This window comes from Hemibagrus wyckioides, linkage group LG04 (assembly GCF_019097595.1).
Source record: "Hemibagrus wyckioides isolate EC202008001 linkage group LG04, SWU_Hwy_1.0, whole genome shotgun sequence".
NCBI lineage: Eukaryota > Metazoa > Chordata > Actinopteri > Siluriformes > Bagridae > Hemibagrus > Hemibagrus wyckioides.
In genome coordinates, this window is record NC_080713.1 from 13862568 (window position 1) to 13884652 (window position 22085).

The 22085-nt window shown below is 36.8% G+C and overlaps 1 protein-coding gene across 2 annotated transcripts in view; it reads left to right on the forward strand.

The window, feature by feature from the left end:
• Window positions 1-22085, forward strand: part of rasgrf1 (Ras protein specific guanine nucleotide releasing factor 1) — a 163379-nt gene that overhangs the window by 71146 nt on the left and 70148 nt on the right. For both annotated transcript variants that reach the window (XM_058387477.1, XM_058387478.1), the window contains 6 exons: window positions 12783-12862; window positions 12978-13171; window positions 14660-14769; window positions 18919-19037; window positions 19313-19473; window positions 21927-21990. In XM_058387477.1, coding sequence (XP_058243460.1) covers window positions 12783-12862; window positions 12978-13171; window positions 14660-14769; window positions 18919-19037; window positions 19313-19473; window positions 21927-21990 — 728 coding nt within the window. The remainder of the gene's footprint in view (window positions 1-12782; window positions 12863-12977; window positions 13172-14659; window positions 14770-18918; window positions 19038-19312; window positions 19474-21926; window positions 21991-22085) is intronic.

The following is a 22085-nucleotide window of genomic DNA, read 5'->3' on the forward strand; positions in this document are numbered from 1 at the left end:
TCACCCATGGTTTGTCTGTATGTGTATTCAGAGCTGCTGAGCAACAGACTTTTAAAATAATTTACAAAATAATAAAAACTGTGTTAACGTGCGATAAAGTAATTGTCAGCATTAATTAATTAGAGTTAACACGATAATAACGCGTTATTATCGTGTTAACTCTAATTAATTAATGCTGACAATTACTTATATATATATATATATATATATATATATATATATATATATATGTGTGTGTATATATATATATATATATATATATATATATAAGTAATTGTCAGCATTAATTAATGCAATAAGTAATGTGTGTGTGTGTGTATATATATATATATATATATATATATATATATATATGTATGTATATATATGTATATATGTATATGTATATATATATATGTATATAGAATTTTATTTTATTTATTTATTTTTTTTTAAATGTTACTTGTTTATACACAATATTTATATGCCGCACAATTTGGATTATCAATAACCAAGTACATGTGCATATGGACATTCATAGCACCCATAGGAACTGCTCACTGAGATCCTGATAGTCAGCTTATGGCATTTGGGCTGTCTTTAAAGTCAGGTTAATCTTGGGAAAAATTCTGATTTAATGTACAACCAAGCTTGGGTTTCCAGCTATGTTCTGGTTTTGTGCTTTCTTTTTAGCTTTGTTGTGATAAAGGATCATAGGAGGGGATGTTTAATAGTGTTTTGTCTGTGGGTGCATACTGTGGTGAGGGAGAGCAACAAACACAAAACTGGGATGGCTGCTACTCTAAGTAAACCCCTGATAGAGGGGTGGGAGCTTTGACCATTGCTTCCTGGAACTTTAAAGGCCTAAACCATTATGCCAAATGTGGTAAAGTGCTCTCCCATTTAAAATCTATGAACACTGACATTGTTTTTACAAAAGACATACTTCCCTTCTGAGCCTGGTTCCTCTCAAGGTTTCTTCCTCATATCATCCCAGGGAGTTTTTCCTTGCCACCTCATTAGGGATAAAATAAATTAAGGATAAAATAGTTTAATAATTTAATGTAATAATTTATTTTTATTTCTAGCTATTTAGTTATTTTTTATTTTCATTTTTTCCCTCCCCTTTCTCCATTTCTCTTCTCTTGTAAAGCTGCTTTGAGACAATGTTCATTGTAAAAGGCGCTATACAAAATAAATTGAATTGAATTAAATTGAAAGGGCAGTCTTTTTTCTCTTCCTTCTCATCTAAGGCTAGTGGGTATTGCTCTTTCAATAAGAAAGGTGGTTCCACTTGAACATAATACAATGGGGAGAGATTACTCCTTCAAATCACAGGTCCACATTTATACAGAGGTGGACAGTAAAGAAGTACATTTACTTGAGTACTGTACTTAAGTACACTTTTTGAGTATCTGTACTTTACTTGAGTATTATTTTTTCTGGATACTTTTTACTTTAACTTCACTAAATTTGAAAGACAAATACTCTACTTTTACTCCACTACATTTCTGTCAAGGTCATTGAGTAGAAAGTAGTCACATTTATCAGAGGATGATTTTTATTTCACTCTTGTAGCGTCACGTGTTGTAAAGTTCAGTGGTTTTCCATAATTTTTTGAACTCAATTGCTGACAAAATGGACGAATATATGCTTTGTACACTATATTGCCAAAAGTATTCGCTCACCCATCCAAATAATCAGAATCAGGTGTTCCAATCACTTCCATGGCCACAGGTGTATAAAATCAAGCACCTAGGCATGCAGACTGTTTTTACAAACATTTGTGAAAGAATGGGTCGCTCTCAGGAGCTCAGTGAATTCCAGCGTGGAACTGTGATAGGATGCCACCTGTGCAACAAATCCAGTCGTGAAATTTCCTCGCTCCTAAATATTCCACAGTCAACTGTCAGCTGTATTATAAGAACGTGGAACTGTTTGGGAACGACAGCAACTCAGCCACGAAGTGGTAGGCCACGTAAACTGACGGAGCGGGGTCAGTGGATGCTGAGCCGCATAGTGCGAAGAGATCACCAACTTTCTGCAGAGTCAATCGCTACAGACCTCCAAACTTCATGTGGCCTTCAGATTAACTCAAGAACAGTGCGCAGAGAGCTTCATGGAATGGGTTTCCATAGCCGAGCAGCTGCATCCAAGCCATACATCACCAAGTGCAATGCAAAGCGTCGGATGCAGTGGTGTAAAGCACGCCGCCACTGGACTCTAGAGCAGTGGAGACGCGTTCTCTGGAGTGATGAATCGCGCTTCTCCATCTGGCAATCTGATGGACGAGTCTGGGTTTGACAGTTGCCAGGAGAACGGTACTTGTCTGACTGCATTGTGCCAAGTGTAAAGTTTGGTGGAGGGGGGATTATGGTGTGGGGTTGTTTTTCAGGAGCTGGGCTTGGCCCCTTAGTTCCAGTGAAAGGAACTCTGAATGCTTCAGCATACCAAGACATTTTGGACAATTCCATGCTCCCAAATTTGTGGGAACAGTTTGGAGCTGGCCCCTTCCTCTTCCAACATGACTGTGCACCAGTGCACAAAGCAAGGTCCATAAAGACATGGATGACAGAGTCTGGTGTGGATGAACTTGATTGGCCTGCACAGTCCTGACCTCAACCCGATAGAACACCTTTGGGATGAATTAGAGCGGAGACTGAGAGCCAGGCCTTCTCGTCCAACATCAGTGTGTGACCTCACAAATGTGCTTCTGGAAGAATGGTCAAAAATTCCCATAAACACACTCCTAAACCTTGTGGACAGCCTTCCCAGAAGAGTTGAAGCTGTTATAGCTGCAAAGGGTGGACCGACGTCATATTGAACCCTATGGATTAGGAATGGGATGTCACTTAAGTTCATATGCGAGTCAAGGCAGGTGAGCGAATACTTTTGGCAATATAGTGTATGTTATACACCACCAACGCATTGGTAATGATGTTAGTTAACACACAAAAATGTATGCTGTGTCCAAATTCTCATATGATGTGTCCTAAATGGTATTCAAAAATAGAATTAGTATGCCCAAAATCGTAGTATACTGAAAAGAGTATTCCAAAAATTCCTGGATGGTCTACTACTTCTGGTAGAAATTCAAAGTGCAGAACAGTGCACACTCTAATGGATAATATTGCCCACAACGCATTGCACACAGGAGGAAGGATCCTGGACAATGGTGTAAATGCATATGAAAACGGTGTAAATGAACTGTGGAAATATATATAACTCTTTGTTAAAGCAGTGTTGCTGTTGGGTGGTTGTACAGCTACAGTTGTGTAGCTGGGTTTTAAAGCAGGTTAGATTTTTTTCTGACCAGTCTTCATTTACAGACCATTTGATTGAAATGTGCATGAGTGGATACACATAGATGTGTACAGGTACATCTCAAAATTTAGAATATAATGAAAAAGGTCAATATTTTTTGTCACTCAGTTCAGAAAGTGAAACCCATATATTATATAGATTCATTACACATAGAGTGAAATATTTCAAGCATTTATTTCTTGAAATTGTGATGATTATGGCTTACAGATAAGGAAAACCCAAAATTCTGTGTCTCAGAGAATTAGAAGTTCAATATTGGAAAGTCATGGTGTCGCACCCTAATCAGCTAATTACCTCAAAACACCTGCAAAGGTTTCCTGAGCTTTTAAATGGTCTCTCAGTGTGGGTCAGTAGGCTACACAATCATGGGGAAGACTGCTGACTTGACAGTTATCCAGAAGACAGTCAATGACACCCTCCACAAGGACAGTAAGCCACAAAAGGTAATTGCTAAAGAAGCCGGTTGTTCACAGAGTGCTGCATCCAAGCATAATCATAGAAAGTTGAGTGGAAGGAAAAAGTGTGGTAGGAGAAGGTGCACCAGCAAAAGGGATAACCGCAGCCTTGAGAGGATTGTCAGGCAAAATCCATTCAAGAATTTGGGGGAGCTTAAGACGAATCCTAGACACGGCCTACAAATGTCGCATTCCTCATGTCAAGCCACTCCTGAACCAGAGACAACGTCAGAAGCATCTTACCTGGGCTGTGGAGAAAAAGAACTGGACTGTTGGTCAGTGGTCCAAAGTCCTCTTTTCAGATGAAAGTACGTTTTGCATTTCATTTGGAAATCAAGGTCCCAGAGTCTGGAGTAAGAGTGGAGAGGCACAGAATCTATGTTGCTTGAAGTCCAGTGTGAAGTTTCCACAGTCAGTGATGATTTGGGCTGCCATGTTATCTGCTGGTGTTGGTCCACTGTGTTTTCTGAAGTCCACAGTCAACGCAGCCATCTACCAGGAAATCTTGGAGCACTTCATGCTTCCTTCTGCTGACAAGCTTTATGGAGATGCTGAGTTCATTTTCCAGCAGGACTTGGCACCTGCCCACACTGCTAAAGGTACCATAAGCTGGTTCAATGACCATGGTGTTACTGTGCTTGATTGGCCAGCAAATTCGCCTGACCTGAACCCCATAGAGAGTCTATTGGGTATTGTCAAGAGGAAGATGAGAGACACCAGACCCAACAATGCAGACAACCTGAAGGCCGCTATCAAAGCAACCTGGGCTTCCATTACACCTGAGCAGTGCCACAGGCTGATTGCCTCCATGCCATGCCGCATTGATGCAAAGGAGGCCCAACCAAGTATTGAGTGCATAGAAACAAACATACTTTTCAGAAGTCTGACATTTCTCTTTGAAATATCCTTTTTTATTGATCTTATGTAATATTCTAATTTTGGGTTTTCCTTATCTGTAAGCCATAATCATCACAATTTCAAGAAATAAATGCTTGAAATATTTCACTCTATGTGTAATGAATCTATATAATATATGGGTTTCACTTTCTGAACTGAGTGACAAAAAATATTGACCTTTTTCATTATATTCTAAATTTTGAGATGTACCGGTACTTTTTTGTTGGGGGTGGTAGGAGTGTTAAATTAAAAATAAATGATTATACCTGTCTTTTTTTGTCAATTCAGTTGTTTAATTTCTATAGGTTTTGTAACATTCTAAAAGCTCTTAATTCCACAGAAAGTATTGCATACAACAATGCAACAATAATAAAACAGTGTGTTGACATTTACTTTTGATACTTAAGTACTTTTAAAAACAAGTACTTCTGTACTTTTACTTAAGTAAAAATCTGTCTTTACAACTTTTACTTGTAATGGAGTAATGTTTGACCAGTAGTATTTGTACTTTCACTCAAGTAAGGAAGTTGTGTACTTCGTCCACCTCTGCATTTATATCAATTTATAACATATTTACCCACATTGATTTTTTTTTTTTTGGGTTCGATTTAAAGTTAACCCTTGTGTGGCACCCTTGTGTCTTCACTTAACCGCTAAAACAGGGGGTTGTGTTCTGAGCCCCTGCTGTACTCACCTATGACTGTGTGGCCACTTCCAGCTCCACCAACATCATTACATTTGCAGACGATACTGTGGTGGTGGGCCTAACCTCAAACAACGACAAGACAGCCTAACTAGAGGAGATTGAAAACCTGGAGACATGGTGCCAAGACAACAATCTCCTCCTGAACGTCAGCAAGACTAAGGAGCTGATAGTGGACTTTAGCACAAAGCAGGAGAAGAATTGCCAGCCCCTCACAATAAATGAGACTCTAGTGGAGAGAGTGGACAGTTTCCGGTACCTAGGGGTTCACATCACGCAGAACCTGTCTTGTCACATTAACACCCTGGTGAACAAGGCCTGCCAGCATCTTTAGCATCTTAAATGCCTAAAGGACTTTAAACTGCCCTCAAAGGTGCTAAAGACATTCTACACCTGCACCATTGAGAGCATCCCAATATCTACCAACCTTTTGGCAACACATCGGACCTAATTAGCATATGTGGGACAGTAGGTCACATCGTGTGAGCATGGACTTTGCAGATATAATTTTTACATGTTGAGCACATAGTGTTTGATTTACAGTCCTTTTTGGGGGTACAGTATAGGCATCTCCTCTTGCCTGCCCCAGCTGCAGCCTCACATAAAACAGAAGAAGATTCAGCATCCTGAACAGCTTTCACAAGTGCTGCAGAGGCTGCTGTGTGAGGGAGATGTTCTCTTCTTTGAATTTGGGGAGTTACAAATAACTTTCCCAGCTGCTCCAGGAACACCCTCCCCTTCTTCCACTTGCCAGGCATCTAGGCAGGGTTGATCAAAGGCATTGTATGAGGACACATCAATGATGTTATAGAAGATGGCTAAGGGCCAGCACTCAATCGTCCACCTGCAGCTGTAAGTTCCAATCACCTTGTCCATGTTGTCCATACCTCCTTTGTTGTGGTTTTAGTCCAGAATGATAGCTGGCTTCTTGTCCTCATGATCACTGATCTCTGCTATATTATGCAGTGTGCTGAGGAGGACTACATTCTTGTTCTTCTTTGGGAGGTAAGAAACTAGAGTGGTGGTGGGGGTGAAGGCAAACTTTGAGGAAAAGGTCTCTCTCCCCCTTGTTGCAAGTTCACAAGCAGCTCAGGCTTGTTTTTTCTGACTGTGCCAACCATGGTGATCTTTTTCTTCAGCAGCTTCTGGCAAAGTTCCTAAGTTGTGAAAAATTGTCACACATGATATTGTAACCCCTCAGTCCATCTGTGACATCAAGTATAACCCGCATCCCCTGATTCTTCTCTGGGCCTCCACTGGTCAGTTTCCCTGTGTACTGTACACTTGCATCTTCCAAGCATAGCTGGATTGTGCATCACAGGCCACCCATATTTTGATGCTATACTTTGCTGGCTTGCTGGGCATATATTGCCAGAAAGGACAGCAACCTTTTGACAAAAGATAAACAACATTGTCATTTACAGATTATGAAAAAAATTATTATTAAAAAAATTACGGACATGAAAATAAAAATTTACATAAAAATTTACCTCTGAATGGAACCAACTGCAACTGGAAAAAAAAAATTTTCAATGGCTTGTGTAATGAACATGAAAAATGTTGAGAAAATATACTGGGAATGGGGTCATCTTTATGACATTTTCTGCTGCCATCCTGCCCTGGTTGCCATATGGTAAAGAAGACCAGAAAATCTTCTTTGTCAGCTTGGGGGATTTCTTCATCTGAAGGTGAGGAAACATTATCTGGGTTGTACTGTTCCCCATCTTCTTCTTCAGATACCTCCTCCTCTTCCAAATCAGTGTTATCTTCTTCCTCCAGGACACTTAACGTAATCACATCTGCAAGTTGAAATGAGATGAAATGAGCACTCATGATTTTGGCAAAAATACAACAAGGGTACTGCAATCTACACCACCTATATATAAGCATTTCCTGTTAGAAAAGAATGCTTTGAAAATGTGATTATTTTATATGAATTTCTTTTTAATTTTTGTCTAAGCTTGGGGTCATGGAGGGAAGATGAGAGAAAGATCAATCAGTGTCACACAATCTTATTTTCTTATTTTGTGTGTGTGTTTGTGCGTGTGTGTGTGTGTGCGTGTATGTGTGTTGGAGTGTGCATGTGTGCCAGTGTGTATCTGTGATGTCTGTAGTTTTTGTGGTGTATAAATTGTTTTATAACTGGCAGCTTAAAATTGACCCCTATATCTTTGTTCCCTAGCTGTGTAAAGCCTTCATGAAAATATGAAAATAGAAAATTATTCATTTTTTCTAATGTCAGGATCATTTTAGGAAAAGTCTTCTGCTGTTAAAATGGTCTATTATTAAAATGGTGGATTATTTTTGACTCTTAAGGCAACACAAGGGTTAATTCTTAATTTTCTACCATAGCAAGCCGTTCATTGTTCTTTGTGCTATTGATTCACTGTGTACCGACCTCGTTTACATTTACCTGACTACTGTGTTTTTCTAGTCTAGCACTTTTGGCTTTTATTTTGCTCCGTTGACTGTTCTTCCATGTTTTGGATAACTTGCATGCTATTACCAACTTTGAAGCAATTCACTCTGATGAAAGATTTCATGGGCTCCTTACTAAAACTAAACTAAAACTGACAATGTCCTACTATATGTGACTAAACCCAAGACTAGTATTCCTGTAATATTAAAAGTCATTGAACAATATGACTTATTTAAATTAATTCTATAGCCTGAAAATGAAAGTGAACTTGTACCAGTTGACCTTAAAGATCTTTCATGAATTTACCCTGTGTTTTCGGTTTAAAATAGCTAAAAACAGATTTACTTATCTAGGAATTGTTGTAACTAGGAAGTTTAGCTCTTTAAGAGAAACCAATTATGCACCCCTTTCAAAAAATTGAAAAGAAATTTTCAGTTTTGGAGGACCTTTCCTGTTTTGTTAATAGGCAGAATAAATGCTATTAAGATGGTTTTTCTCCCACAACTATTATATCTGTTTCAAAACATCCCTTCATTTCTTTTTTAAGCAACTTGACATCATTTTGTCCTTTATCAGGAATTATAAAAACCACAGAGGCTTAGATTAGAACAGGTTGAATGTACCCCTTATGATCTCGCTGCTGTGATTCTTTAAACAATAAGATGTAAGAGAGAAATCTACAGAAACAGCCCTGTCATTAGCTATGCTGTTGGTATTTGGAAACAAATTAAAATGCATTTTGGGGTGGAGTCGTTACCTTTATCAATTCTCATAGCTGACAATCCCTCTTTCATACCTTCTGTACTAGATAAAGTATAAACACAGTAGGTGTTTATCAAGATGGCACTCTTGCCTCTGATTGAAAATGATTTCCTGCATATATAACCCTCCAGTCCTTCCAACTACCTACTACATCTGCAATCAAAAATATATGGGAGGATGAATTAGGATTGAGAGATTTCGAATGACCTATGGGCAGATAGAAATTAAAAGGTGTTCCATAAACTCCAGATATTGTCTCATTCAGTTCAAAATCTTTCATAGATTACACTACTCTAAAACAAGACTAACCAGAATATTTCATGGTGTCTTCAAAAAATGTGACAAATGCAAGACAGTCTACATGACCCTTCTTTATGTTATGTTCTAGTCTTCAAGACTTTTGGTGTAAGATTTTCAGTATTGTCTCTGAAATCACTAATCAACCTACTGAATCTGATGAGTTTATAATTATGTTTGGTGATTCAAGTCATGAGCTTGGTTTGTCCAAGTCTCAACAAGAAGTCCTTTCTTATGGACTCTTAACAGCCAAAAAAACTTATTTGACTTTTTTGGAAAAATAAATTGCCTCCCCCTTTCCAGCTTTGCCTCAATGAACTCACAAAGACAATTCACCTAGAATGTATATGGTTCCATTTATAAAACATGGAAACCCATTATAAGGTATTTAGAGGGGGGATGCAGACAAGACTTTGAATTTGAGTGAGATCTAAGTGCCATTTCAATATTGAGTGTTTCTAGCAGTTTACATTAAAACATTGTTAAATTTTTTTCCAGTAATAATTTTATACACTTTGTTTTTATTTTTTAAAGCCAGGGAAGAATGAAAGGGAAAAATTGTTCAGTTATTATATTATTGTCTTTTAACCAAAAAAAAGTTTTAAAACATTCCTTATTCTACAATAATAATTTGTACAAATTTCATTAATTAATACGTTTGTGCAACTTAACTTTAATAAATACAAAATTTAAAATGCTTTGAGTTCACCTCTGTATTTTATGTACAATGGAATATTATGCCACTTTGATTGGACTAAAAGGATTAAACACTTCCTGTATGCTGAGTGATGTCAGTGGGACAGACACATATGGAGAACAGAGTGTTTATCTGATTCATTGTCTTAAATGCATTGATTTTCATTCACATAAAATAATGTTCTGTTGTTTGCTCTTAGTTTGTGGCACTGACAGTAAGCTCACTGAATTAATATCTTAAGATTTGTAAGTACATGCATACCTGGGACTGAGCTTTGTGCTCGGTAGGCACAGTTGAAGGTTTCAGGTAAACAATCAGACCCTTTGTCCTGGTTGACACTCGGGATAAGGACTTTAACAGTCTGCCTTAATTTTTTGAGTCCTTATGGTGCATTGCAGCCTGATGTGAGCACTGTTCCACACCCATGCACTTCTCCTGATCCAGTCATCCACCTCTGGCACCGCTGATGGTTCTCCATAACAAGGTAACATGAGGGGTTAATATCATAATACACATGGGGGTGAGTACTGTGGAGGTAAGGGTTAGAGATTTTTGTGAAAATTCTGTCCATGGAAGGAAAGTGCTCCATTTTTGTTGGCCACAGCTGCAGTCTTTCTACTTGGACATTTGATTGTGTGTGGTAACCAGACATTAGGCTGACATTGATGTTTATTTAAGCTTTTCATACTCTGGAGGTGAATTGGGGTCCAAAACGTTGTCTTCGTGAAGTCAATAGATTCTAAATACTTGATTAAGAGGAAATTAATCAAGGGGGGCTGGGGGGGGGGCTGGGGGGTAGGTGTTCATATTTTCTGGTTCTAGTTAGGACTCTGTGGCGTTCTGGACTAACTGGAGCTTGTTTATGCTCCTACTTTCTTTTTTTTTTTTTTTTTTTTTTTTTTTACTGCTGAGCATGATGAAACAGAAATGCCATCCAGAGTCCCTCTGTAATCAAAAAGTTTACTTCTGGTTGTATCTGTACTAGGTATAAGTACTTGTCAGAATTAAGCAGGAGGAAGCTGCAAGTAAGCACCCACTGCCTAATGTTCTTTACCCATTCGTTACTCTTATTAAGCTGGCATGTCTCATCTGACTTTTTTGAAATATATAACTTTGTGTCATCAGCATAACAGTAGAAGCTAATAACATGTTGTACCAATTGGTAGCATAAATATGGAGTAAATTAGAACCTTGTGGAACACCAAGCATATCCATAGTATGCATAGTCACCAGTTATATCTACAAACTGATAACAACCAGTCAAATAAGACCTGAGCCAGGAGAGGGCTGTTCCCTTAACTCCCCAAACCTTTTCTAGCCTATCAAGTAGAATAGTATGACAAGTGGTGTCAAAAGTTGCACTAAGGTCAATCACCACCATCAAGGAGACACAGTTCTGATAATCATTATGCATATGATGAGGCCTAAATTCTGACATATATTTTTTATGAATCCCCATGTAGGCATGAGCATAACTGCTGTGCTACAACCTTTTCTAGGATCTTGTATATAAAGGGGGGAGATGTGATGTTTGGCCAATAGTTGGACAGGTAACAGCAGTCAATGTCTGTCTTTTTTTTAATTAGGGGATTTATAACCACTAGTGTAAAAGATTTTTTTTCTGATCCTGATTTCCACATATTAAAGGCAACCCAAGTTACTGTTACTCAGTTTTTCTTTTTGTTTTCATTGTCTTTCTCTGTGTGCCTTAATCTACTTTTAATGCATCTAACTTTCTAAAGCTAAAACTCACTCAGTCACAAGTATGACTAGTCTCAGAAGCATAATTAGTTCGCATAAACTTCACATTGGGTGCAGTGTTGACACTTTCAATGCATTTTCTGGGTTTGTTTTCAGATCTACTGTTGCTCATGACTATTTCAGTGTAATGTTGGCAGTCTCTGTGTTAGAAAACCTGTTTTTATTTGCGTTACTCTTTTTCTATTAATCTGTACTCTTTTATTTTACTTCTCGTTTGTTCTTTCCCTTGACCTGCTTTCCTTTTCGGAGAGTCTCTACACTGAGCCTCATCAGCTCTTGGCAGCAGGTTTTCCTAAACCTCGCAAACAAGACAAAACACCTAATCCCAGATTAGTGCCATGCTTTATTTTCCCTTTTATTTGTGGCCTCGCTTTGCACTAGGTGCCTATCCAGGTTCCAAACCTATTGACAGATTCAGGTCTATATCCTGTCTTTACAGCCCTTTCCACACAGAGACAAATTACTTGAATTATCATTATTTTATTAAAATTAAAATCTTAAATGTGCTGCAATGAGGAAGTGGAGTGATTAAATTCTCAGGTGATGGCAGGAGGTTGGATGAATGAGAGTGTTGTTGAATTGTTACATTAACACTGTGCATAGTTCCAGTCTGGATTATGTGATCTGCAGCACTGACGGTTGCTCTCAGGAATATCAACTCATTTTTACTATCATGTAAACAGATGCATTCCAAAAGGAAGCCAAAAGGCATATAAAGCTACAGGGAACAACTCCTGTGCATGTGTTTCTGCAAATACTGGAATCAAAGTGGTATCCCAATTCAACCAAATGAATGCTGATGCATCTAGCCTACAAGGTTAGAATGCTAACCATGTGGAAGACTTTATCTTGAGCCACAGTGGACAGCAGAAGCCCAAGCACAAGACATCACTGCTTCTATGTTTAAATTTCTATATTTCCAATAAAAACTGCACTGTACAAGAAGTTTTCACAGTATAAACGGACACCCTTGTCAGCACTGAATAGGATGTCTGATTTGCAACTTCATGCATCTCATTTGGTTCAAATAAATTTAAGTGATGAAAAGTAGAAGACATTCAAAAATTTCCTTTTTAACTTAAAATAAGCATAGATCTTCAGCATGTGAGACACTCTCCATTTAGGTTGCAAGATGCAAAAGAACTAATTTGTTATACAACTGAAAGGGAAAATGTATTAGCATTGTCCAAGCCAATTTCATTAGTTTGTGTTTTTTTAAATGCTTCTGTTAAACCATAATTCAAAAGCAATGTCTGATTTTCATTAGTCAATTTTCAGTAATTTTTTTAATTTAATGTTACTTTTGTCAGTTTCAGGTTATTTCAGTGACTATTGTTGGTTTTTCTTTCTTTAATGGAAGGGTACCAACAATTTTGTCCATGTGTATCACTTAATGTTTTCCTATCAGAGTACGTGATTATACTGTTCCACCTCTATACCCCCAAATTTAAAATGAATTCATATTTTTTGGTGTTCTCATGTTTGCAGTGAAACCATCATGTTTTTACATCAGATATTCTATCAAGGCCTAAAAGCACGAATAGCAAGCTGGCCAACGTTAGTATTGGGTGAGTGATTTTCAAACATAAAGTCAAGTATACAGTCAGATAACTTGTTGCAGGTAAAGTTATGACTAAATTGTGACCAAAGATTACCTATTCTTTTATTGTCTTTGGCCTCCAGCTGACCTCTTTGACATTCTCCTGCCCATGCTGAACATCTACCAGGAGTTTGTTCGCAATCACCAGTACAGCCTGCAGATCCTGGCACACTGCAAACAGAACCGTGATTTTGACAAGCTGCTGAAGCAGTATGAGTCCAAGCCTGACTGTGAGGAGCGGACTTTGGAGACCTTTCTCACGTATCCCATGTTCCAGGTGACCATTCTCTTTCTTATCAGTCCCTTTACCCCCCATTTTACTTTTATAACAAACTTAATCAAAGCTGTAACAAGATAGATAAACTGTCCAGTCCTGCATAAACTTACATTTATGCAGTTATCCAGTCATTCAATTATGTGGCAGCAGCACAGAGTATAAATTCTTGTAGAGCCACATCAAAGCTTCAGTTAATGTTCACAAACTGAAGCATTAGAATGAAAATCTCAGTGATCTAAATTATGGCACTGTTATTGATGCCAAATGGGCTAGTTTGAGTATTACAGAAACTGCTGATTTCCTGGGATTTTCACACATGACAGTCTCTAGAATTTACACAGAATAGTGCCAAATACAAAACACCAAGTAAGTGACAGTTCTGTGAGTTTGAGCTGCCAGGAAGGATATAGTAAACACATTTATTCACTCTTTACAACTTGGGTCAGCAGAAAAACATCTCAGCATGCAATAAACATCGAACTTGGACGTGGACTGGCTACAGCAGCATATTCAGTTCCTCTACTGTAAGCCAAGAAGTACAGGCTCACCCAAACTAGACAGCTGATTTTATTTCTAATCAACTGTTTTTTTTCCAGTCCTCAAATGTCTTGTGTCTTGAATCTGTGCCTACGATATAGCCTCATACTATTGAAATGGAACTTTGTGTGGTCTTCTGCTTTTCTGCTCACCAAAGATTAAAGAGTAATTTTTTGAGTTTCCATGTTCTTCCTGGCAGCTGAAAATAATGTGATTATTTTCCTCTGCTCTCTCTTATCAACAAGGCATTTTCAAATACAGAACTGTCACTCAATAAATGTGTGTGTTTGTTTTTTCCCCCATTCGTCATAAAGCTCTTGACTTGGATCCGTATGATTTTGGCATTGTACTGCTGCCACATGATTGGATAAATGCAATTATCAGCAGATGTACTGGTGTTTCTATTAAAGTAGATGGTGGGTGTACATTTGTGCCTATAAATTAGGCTGTTTATAGTTATCTTTCTCTCTTTCTCAGTGTGTGTCTTTATCCTCCTATCTTTACTCCCTTGTTTCTCCTCACTGATTAATGAAAAACTATGCATTAAAAATGGCATTATTGTTAATATTTTTGTGATAGCTTAAACATTAGCATTTTTACAAACTGCCAAGTGACTGCTTAAACTTAAACATTTATATCATAGCTATGTGTTATAATAAAAATGTATGTTGCATAAGTCTCAATGATATGTTGATAGTGTCTCTTGAGAGCTATAGATGAAGGATGATTAAATTTATATAAAACCTAAAGCACCCTTCTAAGCTACTACGTTGCGTCAAGAACCAGTCACCAATGCCAAGACTGGGTAGTCTTGGAATGCGCGGTTTTTCTTTTTTTATTTTTTTTCCAATCAAACATAAGATACAATCTGTTGAGGTCCTGACCTCAGTGGCCTCATAGTTACAGGTACACAAGTGCTTGATTACATTTAATGGTGCTTTTTCCACACAGATACCACGCTACATTTTGACTCTCCATGAGCTGTTGGCACACACACCTCATGAACATGTGGAGAGGAATAGTTTGGAATATGCTAAGTCCAAGCTGGAGGAGCTTTCCAGGTAGAAACCATGTGTACCACTCACTGAAAATTAAAAATGATATTTACACACACTACTATCAAACATTCCATTTTATTTAATTTAGTTTAATTTCATTAAATGTTAAAATTTTGTCATTATATTGCTACAGTGTAACTGAAAGGTTCCTCATTAGCTTCTCTGGGGGAATAGAAAAAGTACACACTTAAAAGGGCAGAGAGAGACTGTGGACTGTGTACAATCTGTCCCATGGTCTGTGAGCAAGTGAAAGATGTATAATTATTAGTATATAAAGTATAAAGGCGATATTGTCAAATAATATCTTTTTTTTTTTTTTTTTTTAAAAGAAATCTGCAACCTAATGGTCCAACAGGAAGACTAAAGTATGTCCTTTAAAACTACAAATGAAAACGTGAAACATTTCAGCTATACTGTTCTTTACACTGATATCTAGAGTGGTTGCAATCATCAATGCATAAAAGCTTTCCAGCCATAAATTAATTTTACATTTTATTTAAAGTTAAATAAAAATTTAATTTTTTTATTTTTGCTGCTGTTGTTGCCACTTTTCTGGCTCTACTCAACTTGATTGTTTGACAATTTTCTTGAATTGGTGATTCTGTTTTTTACCATTCATCTTATATTTAGCACATTAAAATATAGCTCCGTTTTGGTGTGTAACCAAATCATAAAGGAGCTGTATTTTTCTATTAGTTCTCCTTGTCACAGTTTTTTGGTACAATGTTTGTTTTTTTTCTTGTTAATAAGCCTTTGGTTCTATATCATGTTTTACTTTTTTTATTTCACTTTTGAAGGGAAAGGCAATTAGACTGGCAAATGCTGTTAGGTGAACAGGTAAAACTGTTCTCTGGAACTTTTTTTGAACCACCTACAAGTAGAGAGTGCAATGTGGTGTTGTTACTTTGCTCTAGTTGGAATGAGCTTACACTAATGTTATCTTTATCTTAGAGTGCTTTCGCTTAGACACAACTTAGTCACTGTTGGTACACCTTTGACCTTGCTATCCATTCGGATGCCCCATCCCATAAAACACCATACCTATACTCAGGTTTAAACTCAGCCATCCCAAAGTTCTCCTGAGTCTTTGCACTGGAAGTTAAAATTGTCTTTTTTATTATTTTTAACAATTGCTTAAAATTGTGGAATTACTGAAAATGTCTTAAAATATGTTTCATCATTTTATATATGTTTTTTTTTTTTTATAGGAAATGAAATCAATTTGAAAATATTCAAGATATTTTTACTTACAAGATGACATTTTTGCAGTACACAAGTAATGGTACAGCCTATCTTGCCATAACATTGTACACTATATACTGTATTACCTGGGGTGAGATTTTTGTTAGTTTGTGGAATATTCTGCACAGATGGAGTCACCCTCAGCTTAGTGTGAAAATGCAATGTTATAAAATAGCATTAAGCAGCCCACAAACCACAACCATTACCCCTTAACAAATATATTCACAAACGTTTGAAAATACCAAAAATACACCACATTGTCCATAAACATGAGTCTCTGCTTTGAAATTGGAATTGGAAATGGAACAGTGTCACCAGTTATTATGTTGGAGAGGATCAATTATAATGGCCTAGAGACATAAGGCTCTTGGTGCATCTCTTCCACATAAATCTAGCAATAGATATCATATCCACTCAACATCCACTGTTCTAGGATATGTACCTGTACAACTGCAAATACATACAGGTTTTAAATAAGCCAATCATGTGGCCGCAGCACAATGCATAAAATCATACAGTCTAAATACCCTGAAACCTTTGTGGTAATTACTAGAGACTTGTATATGTAAATCTGGATTACACTCAACCAACTTGCTACCAGTTTGTTGATTGCACTACATGGGTACAGAACACTGGTATTCAAAGGTAAAGAAGCATACAGAGCTACATCCCCATACCCACATGGTAGATCAGATCTTGTTAATATCTCACTATGTACCTGAAGTTCAGACAGACTCTCTCCGCGAAGGATTGTGAGGAGATGGACTCAGGAGGCCAGCATGGTCCTGCAGAACTGCTTTGAACAATACAAGACCTATGCAGTTATCAAGAGTTAATTGAGGTTGTGGTTAATAAGTGAGAATGGGTTGTAAATACTGTGGCAGGTTTATAGCAGGCACAAATTTGGTAAATTCATGTATTTCATTTCATGTAAAATACTGTCATTAACTCAAAAAATCAACATTAAAATATTTGGACAATGTTAACAGTTTTATTTAAATATGGCATGGACAACATATTTGAAACTTAAAAAATAAGACTTGTAAGTGAAAAATGAAAGTATGTATAAAATTTCTTTTTATTCCGAAGAGTACTTTACAAAGCACATATAAAAATGACATGCAGTTTAAGTGAATTTTACAATGTCTCTATTACTAAGTATTTGTTTCCATTATTAAGCTATTTTTTATTCAAATTTTTATTCTGGATATTGTATGCTTTCTAGAAATCATGACAGTAAACATTAATCATTAACAGATTAAGGGACATTATAAAAGAATAATGTTACTTCTATGTTAAATTAATGTAATAATCTATAAGTCTTGGCATATTTAAAGTTTGCTTCAAGACTAATCATTACCAAGTAGATGTTGCAAATAGCAGGCTTTTCTCACTTAACTATTGCATGTTGATCTACAATATGTTGTTTCCTGTTTTGCCTGGCAAATATTGTGAGAAGCACAGCAAATGTATTAAAATTATAGTTCCACCAACTTGCAGCAATAATAAACTATTACCAACAGATACTTATTTGTGCACTGGCTATGTCAGAACAATTCACTGGGAGTTCAGCGTTCATGATTCTAACTTTACACACTGCATTTAAGCCTTGTAGTGATTGAGGTGCTTGGCTATATCTTAAAGCACCAGGAATGATGTTGCATTGTCTCTTCCTTAATGACACCTTGAAATCATATCCTTGGAGCTTGATGACCCATTTAGTCAGTCTTGATTGGGTGCCCGGATGGTTTAAGAACCATGTAAGTGCAGCATGATTGGTCATAACCTTTTCTGCTCTACTGAGCAACCTAATGCTACAACATGTCCTACCTAGTCTTTCTCTTGTTCTAGTACTGCCCCAATGCCTATATTGCTTGAATCCGTCTGTACTCTGAATGGCTTCTTGAAATTGGGTGGTCTCAGAACTGGTGCATACAAAAGTGCTGCAGTAAGTTTTGACTGTTTTGACTTTCTTACCTTCAAAGCATGGATATTCAGTTCTTATTGGTGACTTGCTGTGAATTAAAGAATCGCTCTTAGCCATGCTCTAATATCAGATTTAAACATTGCCTCGATCTGTCAATCTCTGCACTTTAGACAGTCAACTACAGATTCTCCCAATTCTTGTATTTCTAGCATATTTGGTTTCTTCACTCATTCATAGTCCTCTTCTGGAGGTATTATCATTCTCTTTGGACTTTGGACAATCTGCCCTTTATTTGTTAATGTGATCTCCTTTAGTAAAGCTAATCCACCTTCTATGTGATTCATTCAAGCATACTGCAAAAATGGCACATTAGCCAGTAAAAATATCTTGAATTTGGTCAAATGTATGTTTTTTCCTATTATATCATTACTCCAAGCCACTGATTCTTATTTTGAAGTATTCTGACCAAATTCAATCATCCTATTATATTAGCAGACAATTTTGAAATAAAGAAGCCAGAAATAAATACTTAAAAATAGAAAGATTATCTGATTAATCTAAAAAAGAGTCTATTTCAATCTTGAAGTTTGTAATTCTATAATTGGGTTATTGTAATCTTATAATAGGAAATACTAGAAAAAAATGATTTCATATTTTCACTTTTAAGATATATTTTATTGCAATGCATCATCTGCAATGGCATTTTTGAATTTGATAGGTTTTAATTTTTCTCTAGTGCAGTAAAGCAGCTATACTTCCAGGTTTTGTCCACTTTGTATACTATATGAGTACTCCAAACATATAATGATAGATGTTTTATATGGTGTAGGGCATCTTTAATCAATAGTGTATTATGTCTGCAGGAGTTAAAATGATGAGTCCCACAATTATCTAATGTGTTGAGGAATACTGCCATTTAAACAATGTCATGACATGAATTCATCATTGTTATGTGAATGTGATAATTAAATACTTATTTTAAGAATCATGCACGATGAAGTAAGTGAAACGGAGAACATCAGGAAGAACCTGGCCATTGAGCGCATGATTGTGGAGGGATGTGAGATTCTCCTGGATACTAGCCAGACTTTTGTCAGACAAGGTAAATCCACACTGAATCCCAAATACACATCCAAGAACAGAGCTCTGTATCACACATCACATTTTTACAGGTTAGTCAGCTGAGAAGCCAGGAATTTTGACACGTTGCATATTAACCAGAGAATACCTACCTATTTTGAAATGAAAGTGCTATGCTATTTCATTGGTTTGAAACAGTAATCGGGAAGGGCCTGTTTTCTGATAACAGATAAAATTGAAATCTGAATAATTTTACCCATCTTTCCATTGTACTATCCTGCACTGCTCAATTCGAAGGATCACTTATCCAGGTGCCCATGAGTGAGAAAGGGAAGATCACCCGTGGCCGTTTGGGCTCCTTGTCTCTGAAGAAAGAGGGCGAGAGACAGTGTTTTCTTTTCTCCAAACACCTCATCATCTGTACCAGGGGCTCTGGGGGGAAGCTGCACCTCACCAAGGTAAGATCTCGGTTTATATGGATCATGAATCACTTCCTAGAGTGATTTCTCAAATACTCCTCAAAAACATCTCTACAGTAGGTTTTTTAAATTATATTAGTAAATATATTCTACACTGCACAAAAGATGTATGCATAAATAAAGAAGTTTTAATATTGTCACTATGAGAGTATTGCATAACAAATATATATATATATATATATGTGTGTGTGTGTGTGTGTGTGTGTGTGTATGTATATATATATATATATATATATATATATATATATATATATATATATATATATATATATATATGTGTGTGTATATATATATATATATATATGTGTATATATATATATATATATATGTATGTGTTTTAAGTGGAGCATAAAACCAGTTTTATCCCACACTGAGCTGGACACGGACACACACACACACACTATATTGATCTTGTTTACATGCAGGCGTTATGTGTCTTGTTTGTCTGCACCATCTTGTCATCCTGTGCACTTATGTTGTATGTTTAGTTTTTAAATTATGCACCTTGTAGTATAGTTTAGCTCTATGTTTGTCCATGTCACCTGTACTTTTTGTTCTGTGTAGCACGTCTGGTCTAGGAAGAACGTTGTTTCATTTCACCATGTAGTGGATAAGCTATATATGGTTGAGGTGACAATAAAGCTTCTTTGAATTTGACTTTGACACTGTAGCATCATGCATTGGCAGTATACCAATAAAGTATACTGATAAATAGATAAATATAAATTGAAATAACAAGGTACATAGCTACATAAAAATGAGGAGAAAAAAACCAAATACTTTATACAATATATGGCCAAACATATTTGGACAACTGATGATCACATGTGGGGCTTCCCCACACCGTTGCCAGAAATTTGTAAGCACAGAATTGTTTAGAATGTCTGTGTGTGCTGCATCATTAAGATTTAGCTTTACTGGAATGAAAGACCTGATTTTTTTATGACGGTGCCCCTGTACAAAAAGTAAGGTCCATGAAGAGAATATTTGCTGAGGTAGATACGAAATCGGGTAGTGTGAGCCCCAACTTCAACTGCACTGAATGCCTTTGGGATAAATGCTCTTTTGCCTCAATGAGCAGAGATCCCCACAGCAACAATCTAAAATCTAGTAGAGAGATTTTCCAGTAGTCTGGAAGTTGTTTTAACAGCAGGTGTGGGGACCAACTCAAAGTTAATACCCATGGTTTTAGAATGGGCATAGATGAGTCTAATGAGTAAGAGTCCACATACCTTTGGCCATATAGTATAGTTATAGAAAGCACTGTGGAGTGCAAACTTTCATGCACATTAGATATTTACCTGTGGTCTGGCAAATGTTACCTATATTCTGTCAAAAGCTTTAAAAAATTGTTCTTAAATGGAAGGGGACCAACAATTTTGTTCATTCATGTGTATATTTCATTGGCCTGCATCAGGCAAAGAAAACATCTAAGGAGATTGCTGAAACTACTAAAATTGGATTAAGAACTGTCCAATTCATTATTGAAACCTGGAAGGATTAGTGGTAATCCAACATGTCTTAAACAGAAGAAATGTGGTAAGAAAACATGTTGAATGGTCATGATTGGAGATTGCATAAACATATGGAGAAAATCAAATTGGGAAAATAAAAAAATAAATAAAAAAAAAACAGATAAACAATAGGTTTATTAGTAAAAGTACAAGCTTTTTTGGCCCAGCTGTGTATATATCATTCTCAGAGTTATTGATTCTAAAGCTGATTTAAAATAAGCACTTACCAAGTTTTACCAAGTTAAGTTTTTTTTAGTTTTTTTGCACTAAGGAAAAATGCTGGTAAGAGTAAATTTATGAAGCTAGTATTTTGCCATTAAAGTATTTTGCCAAGTGGTCAAGTGGCAAAGTAATCATTTTTGGTAATGACTGCTTAGTATAGTCTGAATTGATATTTTGTACACTATATGGCCAAATGAACCCTACACCTGGCCATAATGCCCATATGTGACACTTGCAGAATTGTGTAGAATGTCTTTGTATGCTATTGTACTAAAGTATCCTAAAACTTAGAACTCAAACATGTTCCAGAATGACAGTGTCCCATTGCAGAACCCAGGAAGAAGACTATGCTTATATGGCCCTCACTTCAAACCCACTTGACACTTTTGGGATGAACTGTGCCCCAGGCATGACTTCATTAATTGTCTTGTGGCTGAATGGGCAAATTCCCACAGACATTCTCCAAATTCTAGTGGAAAGCCTTGCCGAAATAGACGGGTTTTTTTAATAGCAAACTAAGAACTATGTCTGGAATGGGATATTCAAAAATCACATTTGATTCTCATGCTCAGTTGTGAACAACCCTTTGGCCCTATAATGTGTTAAATAATCACTAAGTGGTCATTACCAAGAAGATTTCTTTACCTGAATCTCCCAGGGTAGCAGCTGATTCATCTCTATGTCTGTGGCCAACAGAACGGAGTGGTTTCACTTATCGACTGCACGTTGATTGAGGACCCTGAAAGCACGGAGGATGAGCGTAAGTATTAGAGCCATTGACTTTTATCTACCCTTACAGGCAATGTGACATCTACTAGCTGACAATTGACTGAAAGCCATTATTATACTGAGCAA